A 16,534-nucleotide genomic window follows, 5' to 3' on the forward strand; every position below is an offset into this window, starting at 1 on the left:
TGCACAGGAAGCAAGGGCATTAGAAGGACTAATCTGAGTGAAAAAATCAGGAGGGTGAGTCAGTTTCTTTTCAACACATTCATGGGCCGGTGGGGTGGAGTTCTGGCCGTGAGCCCAGATAGTAGCTGGGTTATCCAACATCTACAACTAAACTTGTGACGATGCCCGGCCTCCTGTTGCTCTCTGAGAATCTCTTCCAACTACAAGAAGTAAAGACCACATTAACTTTATGCCTTTCTTTTAGACATTTTATATTTAAGGCAAATGAGTTTTAACACGCTAATTCAATTTGAAGCAAAAATGCTAAGGGCACTTGACGTTTAATTATTCATATTTGTATAAATCTGCCGTAAGAGTCTACCACAAACAGTATAAGAGGTAGATTAAAGGGATAGTTCATCCAAAAATGAAAAATCTGTCATTTACTCACCCTCAGGTTGTTTCAAACCTGTATACATTTCTTTGTTCTGATGAACACAGAGAAAGATATTTAGAAGAATGTTATCAAGTTCTGGGACATCGTCCAGTACCATAGTAGGAACACACTTTTTTATTTTGTTGAACACAAAAAAATATTTTGAAGAATTTAGGAAAACAAAGAGTTCTCGGGCACCTTTGACTGCCATTTAATTCTTCCTACTATAATAGTCAAAGATACCCCTGAACTTTAAATGACTAACATTCTTCCAAATATCTGTGTTCATCGGAACAAAGTCATTTATACAGGTACGAAATTACACAAGCGCGAGTAAATAACAGAATTTCACATCACGTCACACTCAGGAAATAACATTCCATCTTACCAAAGAGACAACACTACACCCGCAGATCACTACAATTGCATCTGTTAAAAATATGTCAAATATAATTTAATGCTATTTGGCTATATTTATGCTTTGAGCTACCAGTAAAGACTAAGATCAGCAATTTTAATTGACTATATTTACCAAATTAAAAGCCAAAACTATGGCTAAAATATCAATAAACAATAACATAGAAAAACCTGATCCGAACAAAATAAAAATGACAAAAATCCACAAAGTAGTTTCACCTCACATACTGGAAGTGATAGTTAAGCCTGAGGAGATGGAGGTGCACCACTCACCCACAATACATTTCAACAACTGGTTATAAAATTTAATGTAGTAATTCACTAATTCATTAATTTGGCAGACTTACAAGTAGGAGAGCATATAAACATTCTGTCAACACGCTAAACAGAAACGTTTACAAGGCCATGCTACTAGGAGGATTAAAGCTGGAGTTAGCAAAGGAGAGACACAGGCAGAAGCGCCATCCAGAGTAAAGTGAGGAACACATGAAGGAACGGAAGAAATCTCTTAAAAGGGGGATCATTACCTTTTGGTGCCCACTCTGTGATTGGGGGCGATGTCGATGGTATCTGTGGCGGAGTCGTGTCGCACAGCCAAGCCCAGGTCTGCGATACAGCATGTGCCGTTCTTCTTGACTAGAATGTTCTTTGATTTTAAATCCCTGTGGGCGATAGCAGGCTTTCCTGGAATCAAATGAGAGAATATGGGAAGAATTAGAGGGGAAAATAATCCTTTTTAGAAAAAGAATGCAAGACGTGAAGAAGCAAATGTTTTATGTGTTTAGAAGAAAAAAAAACATATTTTTTTGTAAATATCATGGCTAAACTTTTGCTAGAATAGTTAGTCATTTTTGTGAGTGACAATTGACATCTGGAGTATTGACATCTTCGCTCTTTAGTTACAGATTTTATTAAGTAGGCATTCAACTGTACTCGCATTGCATTGGTGTTTGGTGTATAAAATGAAGCATATCCTTGATTATCTAAAGAAATGTTTGCATAGATTATAAAGACAAAGTTCAGAACGACTACACAATAGTACCACAAAAGAGGATCGGCAAACATCAATAACTAACAAAGTTGAATTCAATGTTTGTTTTTCTGTGTATTTCAAATATTGGAATAGAACGCATATTTTTCTTTTTGTCAAAACATTTTTTTTACATTACATTACATCTCATATTTTTATGGTTTAAATAAACCCGAAGAAGCATTAACAGCAAATATTGTGTAACTGGTTTGTTCAGACACAATTATACTTTCATAAATGTAGTATCCCTTACAATCCTATGGGGATCCTATGGGATTTCAAAGTATTCAAACAATAGTATAATAGTATAAAAGTATATCACACCATCAAGACTTGAAGAATGAAGAACAGAAACACTTACAGGTCAAACACGCACACAAAATCAAGCGCACACCGTCACGACTGTGCACACTATATACAGCGCCTTGCAAAAGTATTTATCTCCCTTCATTTTATTGACATTTTGTTATGTTGCTGCCTTATCTTAAACTACATTAACCTATACTCATGCACAATAATGACAATAAAAGTTTGTGACAACTTATTATAAATTGAACACTGAAATAAGTACATTTCATCCCTTTTCTGAGATGCTTAAAATTTAGATCAGAATCATTCGTTTTGCTTGTTGATGTTTCTACATACGAGTGGAATGTAACCTGTGAAAAATTAAATTGAATAAGTATGATTTGGAGCGGCACATACTTCTCAATAAAAGGTGCAACAGCTAAAAATGTATCAAAGTAAAAACGACAAATGGGGTCAAAAGAACTGCCAGAAGACCTCTGAGACAGAATTGTATCAACACACAGATCTGGGGAAGACTTTTGAGAAAAAATCTGCTGTACTGAAGGTTCAGAGAAGCATGTTGCCTCGATTAATCCTCAATAAAAGAGGTTTGGAACCACCAGATCTCTTACTTGAGCTGACCTCCTGTCCAAACTGAGCCATCGATGGAGGAGGATCTTGGTTAGAGTGTTGACCGAGAAACTGATGATCAGTCTGATTTAGCTCCATGATCATATATGAGATGGGAGAAACATCACTGCAACACTCCACCAATCTGGGCTTTATGGCAGAGTGGCCAAACTCAAGCCTTTACTCCGTGAAGACGCATGAAAACTTGAAATATGCAAAAATGTACTTCAATGAATCTTTCAAACAATCAGAAAGAACATTCTCTGGTCTGATGAATCTGAGTTTCATGCATCATGTCTGGAGAAAACCAGGCACTGCTTCACACCTGTGCAATACCATCTCAACAGTAAGCTGAGGTGGAATCATCATCATGATGTGGGGGTGTTTTTCAGCTGCAGGGGCTTGGGCACTACAAAAGCTCAACGACACAAAATACAGAGATAATGATCATGAAAACCTAGCCCAGAACCTTCAAAACCTCAGACAGGGTAGAAGGTTTATTCTCCAACATGAAAATGATCCTAAGGCCACATGTAAAACAATGCAAGCGTGGCTTATGGACAACTCTGTCTGTGTCCTTGAGTTGCCCAATGAGTGCTTGGGCTTGAACCCAACTGAACATCTCTGTAGAAACCTGAAAATGTCTGTCAACTGATGATCTCCATCCAACCTGACTGAATTTGAAAGTATCTAAGGAGAAGAATGGCAGAACATTGGCAAATGGAGATGTGTAAATCTTGTCACATCATACCTAAAAAGATTTGAGTCTGTAAAAGTGCTTTAACCATCTTCTGAGTTAAGGGTATGAATACTTCTGCAATGTTCTCATTTTAGTTGTAATACATTTGCAAAGCTGTCACAAATCTGTTTTTTTGTCATTATCGTGCATGGAGTGTAGATTCAAGTACACAAAGAAAGTAGTTTAGGTTAAGGCAGCAGCATAACAAAATGTGAATAAAATGAAGGGGGATGAAGACTTTTGTACATGTACACCCCCACACATAAGCACACAAACACTGTGCTCCCTGGAGGACCATTTCACTGTGCCCCCATGAGCTATATAAATGCTTTCATTATTCGCAGCTCAAAGTCGCTGTCGGTTTAATGCTGCCTCAGCATGTATCTGCTGTGTGTTGCTGCTCTGAACCTTCAAGTTCATAAGGGAAATAAGCAGAACGGCTTGACAAGAAGATCATCATGCTTCCTTCCACTTCCTAAAACTACACAAAGATTACAGCCGTGACGATCACACAGAAAATGACTGCCCTTTCAAAGCATTATGTGAACTTTTCTGACAAACCCCTTCGTTTTCACATTTTGTGAAGAAAATTCCTTACTGTGCAAAAGCTTAAGCAGTCTGGGCGGTTGCTAAGGTGTCCTTGTCCGTTGCTATGCGGTTAATAGGGGTTGGTTGCTCGAAGGGAATGCTACGGTGTTCTGGGTGGTTTATTAGTCTTATTACGTATAACGTCCAGTATGGCATTATGGTCCCTAGATATGGCGATGGTGAAAGTTTGAGCGGTAAGAAAAGCAAATCCACTTCACAGAACAAAGTACGAGCCGAAGTAACACTTCACACGTTTTTTTAGCAGCCGTGAACAAATTAAAGCTCCGTTACACAATTTAAACTACAACAGGCTACGTTAAGTTGATCTTGAAGAGCTTCATTGAGACACAGTCTCCGAGCGTAATGGGGCATTATGTCTCAATTATACCAATGTAATAAAGTTGCTGTGGCGTTAAATGAAGCCTGTCACAACAGCAAGCGCTTCCGCTGATGACATTATTATTTACAAAATACCATTTCATCCTGCGACCGTGATAAAGGCGTCTAAATCAGACTCAAATCAGCAAGTGCTTATGCTTTAGATTTGGATACATAAACAACCGCTCAAACTACAATTTTTCTCCATTAAAATAAATAAACTTCCAATTCCAGCCTTAATAAGCACAAGGCTTTCAAGATGAAGAATCGATCTGGCGTTATATGAAGGAAATCAACACAGTCTGTGATTAAAGATGAATTAGCAGCTCGGTATAAATGAGCAAATGAATTAACATCTGCTATAGCTCATGTTGTGACAACATCCTACACAGAAGCAGGCTGAGGCCTCCCAGGAAACTCACCGTGAGCCAAAAGATGCTTCTTAATGCCACGTTAAGGTGATTGATAGGTAAATCTATTCACATGCGTACGCTTTATTCCTCTGAACGGAACCGATTGAGATTTCTAAACTTAACAGCACAAATCCAAAAAGTGAGGCCTTATTGGATATATGGCGACATCAAGGATTGTTGATAGTTTTAGAAGGTAATATTAAGGTAATGGTAACTCAAGATTTTAAACCTTATGTCCCTTCACAAAATATTGAATGCAAGTTATATATATATATATATATATATTTTAGTGTATTTATCTGTTAAGTACTTGCAGAAGAAAAGGGCAAAAAATGTTGTGCACACGTGTGCATGGTCGTAGCCAGGGTTTGAAAATAAGTGAGGTGTCAATAGTTATAACTAATATTACAAACGAAATAAATGATTAAACTTCAATAAATATAATGATTAATAAAGTTAACCCAATTCCTAGTTTTCCAAAACAACTATAGTAACTGGTGCTACTCGCCCTGCACTGAGCGGGCCTCGAACCTCGAATCCAGAAAGGGAGACGGGCGCATTTATGAGTAGGCAAAAGACCACAGTCTCTAATATTTATCGCTAGAGCACCTCATGAGTTCGGTTAGTCAGTTAAACTAGTCACAAAGCATTTTCACTGTCAACAACTTTATTTTGGGGAAATCATTTTATATGGTTAAAGTTAACAATGGCATGCTGTGAGATCACACGTCGAAAAACAAGCCCAAAATAAAAAATGTTCTCATTCGCAACTCTACAATATAAGAACTTCCTAAAGTGTCTCATTACGTGAACAAATGTGGATGACACCACCAGTCTCCCCCATCAAGTGAAACTAATCCATCTTTTACATCACGGACAATAAACAACTTACATGGTATAGAGTGAACTGTGTAACGCAGACAGAAGAGTTTTAAACTTCTGATTATTCATTCAGAGCTTCACTTTGGTTTTTTGTTTATTTAATTACGGAGGTCCGGACCTTGGTGACCTCATAGCTGGCTACGGTCATGCATGCGTAATGCATAATTGTACTTAAATTTTACTTTTAAACTAAGAGACCATTCCAAATTTCATTTGTGTTGTGGCCATTTCAGTCCAGAGTCTGTTGAATTAAAAAAAAAAAATCAAACCTCAGGAGTGACAAAGTCATCCAATAGCAATGTGAAAGACTGATAGAATGACAAGACACATGAAAACCGTGAAAAATAAATTGCATAATTGTAATATTAGATATAATATAAGGTAAATGTTTTAAATTTTCCTAAATACCTGTACAAATAAAACTGTTGTATTGCTCTAAAGTGAATATGAACTTGCAGTATTTGAGGTTTGAAAATAAAACTGAGAATCTTTTCTGTTATTTTGACCTGTTACTCCTGTTTTAATTTTCTGCAAATAAATGCAAATAGAAACAATATTGTATTTGAAATTTGAAAGAAATATATTTGTTACTAGTTTACAGAATAAAACAAAAATTATAATTTTACCTCAACAAATAACTATTAATAGTAAATTCAGAAAAACTGAAAATGGTCTTAGAAATGGTTTCTTAGTCAATTTTTTCTTGGCTGTATATAAATATACACAAAATAATGTGGGAAAGATTATAATTTGTAACTTTTATTATGACTTACTAATTAAGTCATAAATATGGAAAATGCTTGGACTTTGTTTTACCACAAAAGTTGTTTATGTTGAAATCCTTCTTCATATGGCAAAAGAGAGACAATCATTACAATCGCAGGTGTGAATGTCTGTTGTCAAGCTAACTTTTTCTGGCATTCCACATGAGAGCAGATGACCAAATGATTACCTTGTGTTCCGACAATCTCCATGTGCAGGTGAGCCAGGCCGCTGGCAGTGGACAGAGACAGCTTGATCATACCCTCCACGGTCACTGTATAGCGATTCAAGTAGTCGAAGAGCGAGCCGTGCTCATGGTAGTCTGAAACCAGCCACAGCTGGGTCCATGTTCCATTGTCTGAGAGAGAGAGAAGAAAGAACAGATCAGATAAGCAAACAGCGAGAGACCTCCAGATGGCTTGTGAGATCTCAAATCAGCTGGGCAGACTTTACCAACAGCTCAACACAAACATAAGTGTAAACATGACCATCACATGCCACCTGCTTCCCAAAAGTCTCTCAGAAAGAGAGTCTGATAGAATGTTGGTGAGTTTTATCTGTCTTTTCTATTATACATCACACGATTTTAGCAGAAAAAAGCACATTCAGCAAAGGAAAACATTAATATTTTAAAATGTACTATTTATGGGTATGTGTTTAGGTCAAATAATCTTATTGTTTTATTCTGTGAACTACCATCACAATAATTCTCTCAAATTTCAAATAAAAATATTGTTTCTATTTGCATTTATTTGCAGAAAATGAGAAATGAAGAAACAGGTGAAAATATCAGAAAAGGTGCTCTGTATTTTTCCGACCTCAAATACTGGAAACTAGTTCAGAGTCACTTTTAAGCAATAAAAAAGTAATATTCGTACAGCATTCAGAAAAAAAAAAAAAAGTTATATGACAAATGATGAACCTTAATTTTTGAGTGAGGGTATAAATACTTGCGCAATATACTTATTTTAGTTTTTTTATTTATAATAAATTTGCAAAGCGGTCACAAATCTTAGTTTTTTTATCTGGCATTATAAACCCAAAAATAAATAAATAAAAATACTGTCTATGCTAAAGTGAGGCACAATCACGGTGAACCATTTAACGAATCCCAGCATGCATCTGTTCTGCTGACCTTTGTTGTCAGCGGCGATGAAGCCCAGAATATTCTCGTGGCGAAGCATGACGGTCTGGTAAATCTCTGCTTCCCGAAACCAGGACCGTTCCTCTCTGGAGGAGAAGATCTTGACTGCCACCTCTTCTCCTCTCCACTTCCCCCTCCACACCTCACCAAAGCGACCCTTGCCGATGCTTTCCTGTAGGATGATGGTTCTCGCTATGGTCCTCTGCACCAACAGAGGCAGACCTGGAAAAGACGGAAAGGTTATGAAAAACAAATGAAAAAGACGAGAATAAAGCAAAACGATTCTTTGTGTTTACTGCATAGAAATATAAAATTGATTCGTTGTTTTTCTTAATCTGCATTGGACTCGTGAATCTTTGTGATGTTTGTGAAAACGTACACTACCCGTTTGGTTACTATATATTTGTTCAAAGTTGTGACGTTGTTGAATAACAGTGAACTTATCAAAAATGAAATAACAGCTGTATAGGTATTTTGCGACAACAAACTTAGAAAAGATATCAAAACTTATATCTCCAAAGCATCCACCCTTGGCCAAGAATTTACAAAAGCATGTAAGATTATGAAAAACATTTCAGTCAAGTGTTCTAAAGATTATTTTTAAATTCTTGGTATGATTATACTGAAACAGAATTGTGAGGTAAAATATTGCAATATTTTAAAACATCGCTTTATTCAACAAATCTGCTGCAAGATCCTCGACTGCACATCATCATATGATCAAGCACAACCAGTCAGCAGGGTTTTTCCTGCATAGAGAAATTGGAGGAGGCCGCCTCCGTCAAATGTCGTGCCGCCTCAGGCTCTCTGCAAAATTATTTAGGGAGTCTTTACAAGAAATGCTGCGTGCATTCAACAGACTGTCATTTGTAACTGCAGTTGCGACATTACACCACAATGGAGGCGCTGTTTCGTTATCAGCACACTGAGGAGCAAAAAAGAGTTGCAGAACAAGAGCCAGCCTGTGTTTCACGGCTGTTTGTTTTGCATCAACGTACATGTAATTTCTTAATTTTCTTAAATTAGCATGACGTACATCATTGTAATGTCTTTAGCTGTGCAGTTTGATCGTTGAATCAGCATATACGGTACACAGCGAGTTCGCCAGTATGAACGTACATTGTGTTCAGAACAACACGCACAGGAATGACTTACTTGAACTGATTCATTTAAGTTATTGAACTTTTCAGTCACTAGCGAATGCAAGAGATCATTGAATCATTCAAAGTGAACCACAGAAAATGCAAGATGTGAACATTTAGAAAGATTGGCTAGCTATTGTGGGATGAAAAGTTAGTAGTAAAAAACATTTCTATTTGGTTGAATAAAAGTAATGTTGTTTACAACTTAACAATTGTCATTTTTATCTAATTATATTAGAATTTTTAGTATGTCAAACTCAAAGTCACTTTGGTTAAACCACTTAAAAGGTACGGTAGGCCTACATGTGTGAACAAGATCAGGATGGCACCACCTCCGCCTCATATTGAGCCAGGAAAATCCCTGGTCAGTAAGAAACAATTATCTTCCACATTTCGCACAACACAACAAGGTTCTCAGACTATCAAATGAAACACTTTGTGGTTTAATGATACTTCGTTGCCAAGAACCAGCGAATTTGATTCAGATCCATTCAGACAATAACTTAAACCAGACGCTATTGATTCAGACCATGAATCGCTTCAACCAAATAAAAAAAGAAACATCTCCAAGACACCACTGTGATGTTTGAGCACAATAGGGTTGCACAGTGTACCGGTGCTACGGTAGCATCCCGATGCTAAAGCTTCAAAATAACCGTGATGCCTCTCTATTTTTGAAACTGTAGTATCGTAGTAGGTTAATGTCGCATTTATATTCATTTGAACGCTTACATCTGCCATTTAACGGTTTTTATCTCCAAAATGAATGTGTGTTTTGAATGTCTCGGACGCGTTAATGATTCAAATTGGCGATTTGAACAAGTTGCTTAAATGATTCACTATCTCAGTGGAAAATTGACGCCACCTACTGGCCGTTTTAGTTCTGCATTTAAAGTAAGCCTCATATTTCCCTTTATAAAGACTGCTGTATCAATTAAATTTGTCAAACATTTGAATTAGTTCATATGTGAAAAATAATCTAATGTACTTTAGTATTTACTACAGTGAACTACTAAAACTCATAGATACTAGTGTTTTTGAGTCTTATCAGAGTAAATATTTAAGTACACTACAGTATTTGCTACAATTGATCAAATTACTACAGTTAAAACAACAACATATTCTAGTGCAAAGTATAATACAGTTTACTATAGTAAATACAAAATGTTTAATCTAAATCTGTGTTTTTTGTATAGATTTGAATCATATGGCACAGCATCGTGGTACTACTTAGTATCGAGATACTTCAGCTGGTAGTATCATAAGACATGTTTATGACACCATGACTACCCTAGTGCACAACAATGAAACTAAACTATGAACTAACAAATACAACAAAATAGCAATTTGTGATATCAATATATAATTTCACGCCTCACAGTCATTCTCTCCAGTCACAGTTATTTCAGACTTCAACTCGTCTATGTAATGTAGATCAAATAAAAAAATATGTTGACGTCAAGTGCAAACACCTACACTAGGTTGTGCGCTAAGCACTTGATGATAATATTTGGTTTAAGAAATCTTAACGGATTTATACACAACCAGTAAAATAAGCACCAAGAATCCTGAGTGTGTTGTGAAGTAACAAATCAAAACCAGTTGACCTCACTGGCTGATCTAGAGGTTTATGTTCTCCATCAACATTACAGTGAGTCATTTTATACTAAAGCATTCAGGGACGGACTCGGCGTACCAGTACCACTTCAAAAATAGCAGGACAAGCCATTAGGAGCTAAATGGAGCGTGTTTTTTGTATGGGGACGGTGAGAAGCCATGGAGACAGCGGATGGGTCAGTGTCAGCCAATGAGTGTTGAGACGCAGGCCACCGTGACACTAAAATCTTACCCATCCGGCCAATAATCTAACAAAATCTTAAAAATACAGGTGCTTAAAAAGGTTCACAGAAGAACCATATTTGGAACTACAAAGAACCATTCGGTCAAAGGTTCTTTAAAGAACCGTCTCTTTTTTGCCTTCTAATAACCTGAAGAAACAGAAAAGAAACGTTTGTGAAACATAAAAGTTATTTGGATGTTAAAGGCTCTTTATGGAACCATTTAGACTAAAAAGGTTCATCTATGGCATGTAGAAATGACATGACCCCATTGGCATGGCTGGAATATTCAGAGCACAATGTGAATGATCGAAGGACTATGAACAGACATTTACATCAGAGCTTAGTTTAAATACACAGGTTAACGTGAACCAAATTATGTGATGGTTGAATAAAGCATCAGTGTAATAACTGTAATAATTTTAAATAAAATTGTCTAAAATTATTGAACGGTTACTAAATTAAAGGTCATTCTTGTAAATGCACAAAACAATTGTTAAGACAAAGTCGTCTCACGCTCAGAACATGCTCAAAACAGTCTGAAAACAATGAAAAACAGCAGAGGAGTGGGCGAATGTGTGGGCTTAGCCACCTGTGACCTTCTCCGTTATACTTGCTTCAAACCGCCGATTCAATCTGCCTATGACAGGGACCGCAAGGTCAGCCAGACAGGCGGAGAAACGCAGAGACAGCGAATGGTGCCGTGGAACATACATGCGGCTCACAGACAAAACCCAAAGAGGAAGATGTGGTGAAAGAGACATCCACAATGTGATTCACTGCCGAGGTTATGTCACATCCAGACGCAGACAGCTAAAGTAAAACGAGTCAGTGGCGCCGCTCCAAACCAGACGTACAGGCTGAATCAAATGTTTAACAGACCCCAGACTACCAAAGTGCATTAAGAAATAGGTTAACGGGAACTGGGAAAATGGGAGGAAAATACTTCACTTTTATTTCATGATGAAACTTTCAAGTCTTGGCCTACATTTTTATTGAATATCCCATTTAACTAAAAAAAATGCTCCGTTAGATGAAAGGGGCTGAAGACAGTTTTGTGTCGACTTATACATAAACACAACTACAGTCAACACGTTGGTTTTATAATTCGTTGCAAGTGAAAGTTCACCCATTGACAATCATCATTTACTCGCCCTCAAACCTGTTTGACTTTCTTTTTTCAGCAGAACTTAAAAGAAGATATTTTGAAGAATGTTGTTAACCGGCACCCATTCACTTGCATTGGTTTTGTGTCCATACAATAGAAGTGCTGTTTGGTTACCAACATTCTTCAAAATATCTGCTTTCATGATCTGCGGAAAGGAAAGTCCAACAGGTTTGAAATGACAAGAGCGCGAGTAAATGATTAAAGAATTTTCATTTTTGGGTGAACTATCCCTTTAAGCGGCCCAACGTGTGCTGCCTCAACGTCTTAATTTTGGGGTGGGATAGATGGTGGGTGGGGTAGAGGAGCAAAAGCAGCAGATTCTGGAACTTCGTCGTTTTTGCAAATCGGTTTGGTACTGTGGGTGGCAGAGAAATCACACTCGGCCTTTAAATAAAATGTTAATGAGTTGAAGGTGTGGGAAGACTGACATCTTTTGAGGTCATTTTTCATCATTTTACATCATATTTAAAACTGCAGCACGATTGTGTCCTTGGACATGCTCAGCTTCAACCACCTCCACAGAGATTTTTCTCCACTTGGCTTGAAGATTTTTTTTTTGAGCTAGATTATTTAACTGTGCAAACTAAGTAGGTGTAGATATCTGGGGATATGGGACCTTAACCGAAGCCTGCAGGTATGTTTGAACTTTGTTCTAGTTCTCATGCGTCTCTTCAGACCTTGGGGAGCGACGTTGAACACAAATCTGATCTTTATGAGGTTGTCTATCATTTAGCAAACCATAAAATGTGCTCGTCTATTCAGACAGTAAGCCCTAAGGATGGGTACAGAGAACCGGTACTTTTTTGGACCGGTACATAATTGGGTCGATACCAGAGTATCGATAAGCTTCATGACAAACTATACTGTCATCGATACTTGCGTTTTTCTCTCTCTGTGTATTCAAGTATTAAATGGCGAATTGGAGGCTGGTGCCTGTCATTTTCCATTCCTGAATGACGGCCGAATGGCCAAAGTTTGTTCAACGTAGGTGTGATATCTAGGGCCATATGATTTCCGCGAGGTATTTGTAATCTGCTTGTTTTGCGTGTTTATGAGTGAAAGAGTGGCATGGTTGCGCTTTTGGAGCTTTCAGCGTCCGCGTTTCACAACGAGGAAGCTTCTGTCAAACACTCCTTTACTGTCAAAATAAAAGTCCTTTATTTGAGAACAAGTTATAACTTTGTTTTTAATAATTCGACCACGGAGTATATTTACTTACGTAAGTAAATTTAAGTAAATGTGCTAGTAAAATTAAACATATACTATACAATTAAACGTACGTAGACGTACATATAATTTAAAAATAATACTAAAATTTATGTAGACCTAAAACCAGAAAGGAAAAAACAACTACGGTCTACCAGCCAAATAATCTTAGTGATGTGAAGTAAATATGTTGAATTACATTATGATGTGCTCCTATGCACATGCTAAGTGCCGTAACTGGTATGCTACAGACAAACATACGTTTTGTTATGTGGCATTTTCTGTTAGCTCAGAAGCATTTGTAAACTGCAGTTCTAAAGTTCACCCGTAATAAAAGAAACTTAAAATGTTTAACATCTTTTCACGTCATGTGTTTTTGCATCAAATTATAGAGTGTTTTCGCTATCGATAAAATCTTAACAATACCCATCCGTAGTGAATACTGAGCGTATTTATATCAATTGACATTAATATGTGAATTTGTTACATCTTGCCTCGGTTCTGAACTCAGAATGCATGAGACAACATACAGTATTGTAAGACAGAGATGCATTTAATTTATTCGTATACAAACAGATATATACGGTTCTGTATGTATGTCAGAGTGACATTTGCTTTGTAGAGGACAAGAAAGCTTTCGACTATGACGTAGTCCCAAATAATACAGCATACTAGTTCCTGTCCCCAAATATTTTTGGTTGGCAAAACACATGGACTTTTCTTTCTGTCTGAACAAAGCCTAAGTGTTCTTACGGCTTGGTGGGGAGAATGCAGCCAAAGACGTGACAATAAAATAACCACCACTTTACACTCTGCACCCCGTCTTTAAACATGCCCGAGATCTCGTGCGATGACTGCTGGGTTTCAACAAACCGCGAACACACACACACACACACACACACACACAAACACACATACAAAGACAGGTAGCGATTCAGAAACTAGACAACAAAGAGCCAAGCAGACATGCAGACGTAAACAACCGGTGTGGAATGCACACAGAAAAGGATGCAGGTGTTTAAGAAGACAAAAGGTAATTACACAGACACTATGGATAAATAAAGAAACGCTTATTGTGAATCAAATAGGGTTGACGAGAGACGAGAAGAGATTTGACATTCGAAACACGCCTTAGCTGGAAGGGACTACTTGACATGAACCGAACGTGACATACCGGAGCCCGACCCTGACGTGGTCATGTCGTAGATGAGGTCTTTAAGCGTTGTTCCCACGTTGATGAAGGGGTGGTCCATGTTGGGATCTTCCTCATTAGGCACGCGGTGGTGGATGACCGAGCGGGTGTGGCAGATGTAGAACACGGTGACCATCATGAAGCACACTATGCACACGGGGCCTGCGATCAGAGCCGCAAACGCCATCGGCCCCAAAGGTTGCGGCATCTGTGTTGGCACTGCAGGAAGAAAGAGAAAAACAGGCTTTTGAGAACATTCATGACAAACACAGAGAGATGAAAGCATTAATGAACAGTTTCGTTTAGTTATGATTAATGAGATGTCCAAAATGGACAATGGGCCAAGTGTGGATGAAACCAAAATTATAAGATTATAATGGCGGGTTACTTAAAGGGATAGTTCACCCAAAAAGTTTTTGCATGAACTATCCCTTTAATTAAGGCAAAGATTTGTTTTTTTGTACATTTTATAAGATGTTGATGATATTGAAATTAAATGATATTATTAAATCATAATCATGACAAACTATTTGGGTAAATTTCTTCATTCACGTAAAACTAATCTGTATAATCAGTTCTTTTATGCTTATTGTCTACACAGCTACCATAATGGCCGTAAAATAGACAACTGGTGTGCCTTTAAGGGGCGCAGCCTCTAATAGGATAACTAACAGATATTAAACAAAAATAATATAATAAAACGTATGAGTTTGAATTGCACAAAACTATCACACGCCCCACAAGAATATCTACAAATTACCCATAATAGGAATACTCATAACAGCAGACTCTCAGGTTTGGCAGTAAAAGGTGGAGAATTAAAAAAAAAATGAAACACTGCTTTGTTGGGTATTGCCACAGTGCTTTAAAGTGATTAAGAAATGCAATTTCTCAGAGGTCAACTACAACACTGTCAACACACTAAAAGCCTTTCCACAAAAAAAGCTAAATGTATCCTCATAAAGCATTTCTACTAATAAAATAAATATGAGGTCTACAAGAAAGTGACATGTCTGTCAGCTCTTGGAAAACAACTTTCAAGACCTCTGCCCATTGTATTGAAATTTAGAAATGTCATTATTCAAGCATTATGCTTTTGTAGATTAAAAAGGTTTACGAATGTTAAGGAAGGCCTACTTTATAAAATATGAAGGCAAGATTATGCAAAAAGTGAATTTGGGCTATCTATAGAATGCAGCAAATGTAATGTAGCTGTATTCTTTTCCTCACTTTCGTGAGGCGCTTTAGATACGTAGAAGTTTCTGCAAAATTCCTAAAATGTAATTGTAATATAAATGTCTGAATCTGGCCTACATACAACAGATACGTCTGGGAAATTCGGTGAAAATGTCAACCTTACCATGAAAAAACTTTTTACCAAAGGTTTTCACTATATTGATAGCACAAATATCAACATTTGGTGGTTCAAATACCCATGTGAGGTCTGTTTTCAAGTTTTTAAAATGTGTATTTCCCTGTTTTTAAATAGAAAACTTGAGTATATTTTTCTAATGTTTGGATACTATCAACAAGGATGCTTCTGATCATTAAAATCAAATCAAATATTGACCTAAAAATTATGTGAAAACTTAAACAAAATCAAAATTGAAATGTTGCCTCAAAAATAAATGAAAATAAGTTTAAAACACAAAAATTATTACGATAAACAAAAACTAAAATACTATTAATTAATCTAATATAGCAACTAAGTCATAAAATAACAAAAACATACAACAAAATTGCTAAAACGTTTACTATAATTAACATTAAAACTAATAATAAAAAAATAAAAGCCAATTTATAACTATTAATAAAATGTTATAAAAGTGTTACCTCTAACAAAAAGGTCATTCTGTACATAATATGTAATGTACAAAGTGCATTACATGCGACAGCGAAACATACAGTATAGAGCGCGAAGACACAACAGACCATTGTTCAACTTTTTGGGGTTAAGGTTGACAAAACAACACCAGACAATGAGTGTCTGCTTTCAAGAAAACATGAGTCAGACTCTCTTCTACATGCCTAAAATTATACTAAACACAGACGATGGTCTACGTCTAGACTTCAGGATGGCCTTCTATGTTAAGGACATTACAACTGTCATCCACCTCATTCAGATATCGATAACAGTCATGGTAACATAAGCTTTCCTAATCAGATAAATGCAAAATAATGCAAAACAGAAGGAAGGGTTAGGACAGGTTGACTCATGGAAAAAAAAGTGCAAAAATGGGTGATCCCTACAGGCTGAAACAGGAAACAAACAGCGCAGGTGGAACCATCTGTTCTAGATGAC

The 16,534-nt window shown here is 37.0% G+C and overlaps 1 protein-coding gene across 1 annotated transcript in view; it reads right to left on the reverse strand.

The window, feature by feature from the left end:
• tgfbr1b (transforming growth factor, beta receptor 1 b) overlaps nucleotides 1-16,534 on the reverse strand; it is a 51,122-nt gene that overhangs the window by 10,943 nt on the left and 23,645 nt on the right. Inside the window, exons 3-6 of the mRNA XM_056738186.1 lie at nucleotides 14,215-14,451; nucleotides 7,678-7,908; nucleotides 6,733-6,900; nucleotides 1,360-1,516 (exon numbers count right to left, since the gene is read on the reverse strand). Coding sequence (XP_056594164.1) covers nucleotides 1,360-1,516; nucleotides 6,733-6,900; nucleotides 7,678-7,908; nucleotides 14,215-14,451 — 793 coding nt within the window. The remainder of the gene's footprint in view (nucleotides 1-1,359; nucleotides 1,517-6,732; nucleotides 6,901-7,677; nucleotides 7,909-14,214; nucleotides 14,452-16,534) is intronic.

The sequence above is a fragment of the Triplophysa dalaica genome, chromosome 23 (genome assembly GCF_015846415.1).
Source record: "Triplophysa dalaica isolate WHDGS20190420 chromosome 23, ASM1584641v1, whole genome shotgun sequence".
Taxonomy (NCBI): Eukaryota; Metazoa; Chordata; class Actinopteri; order Cypriniformes; family Nemacheilidae; genus Triplophysa; species Triplophysa dalaica.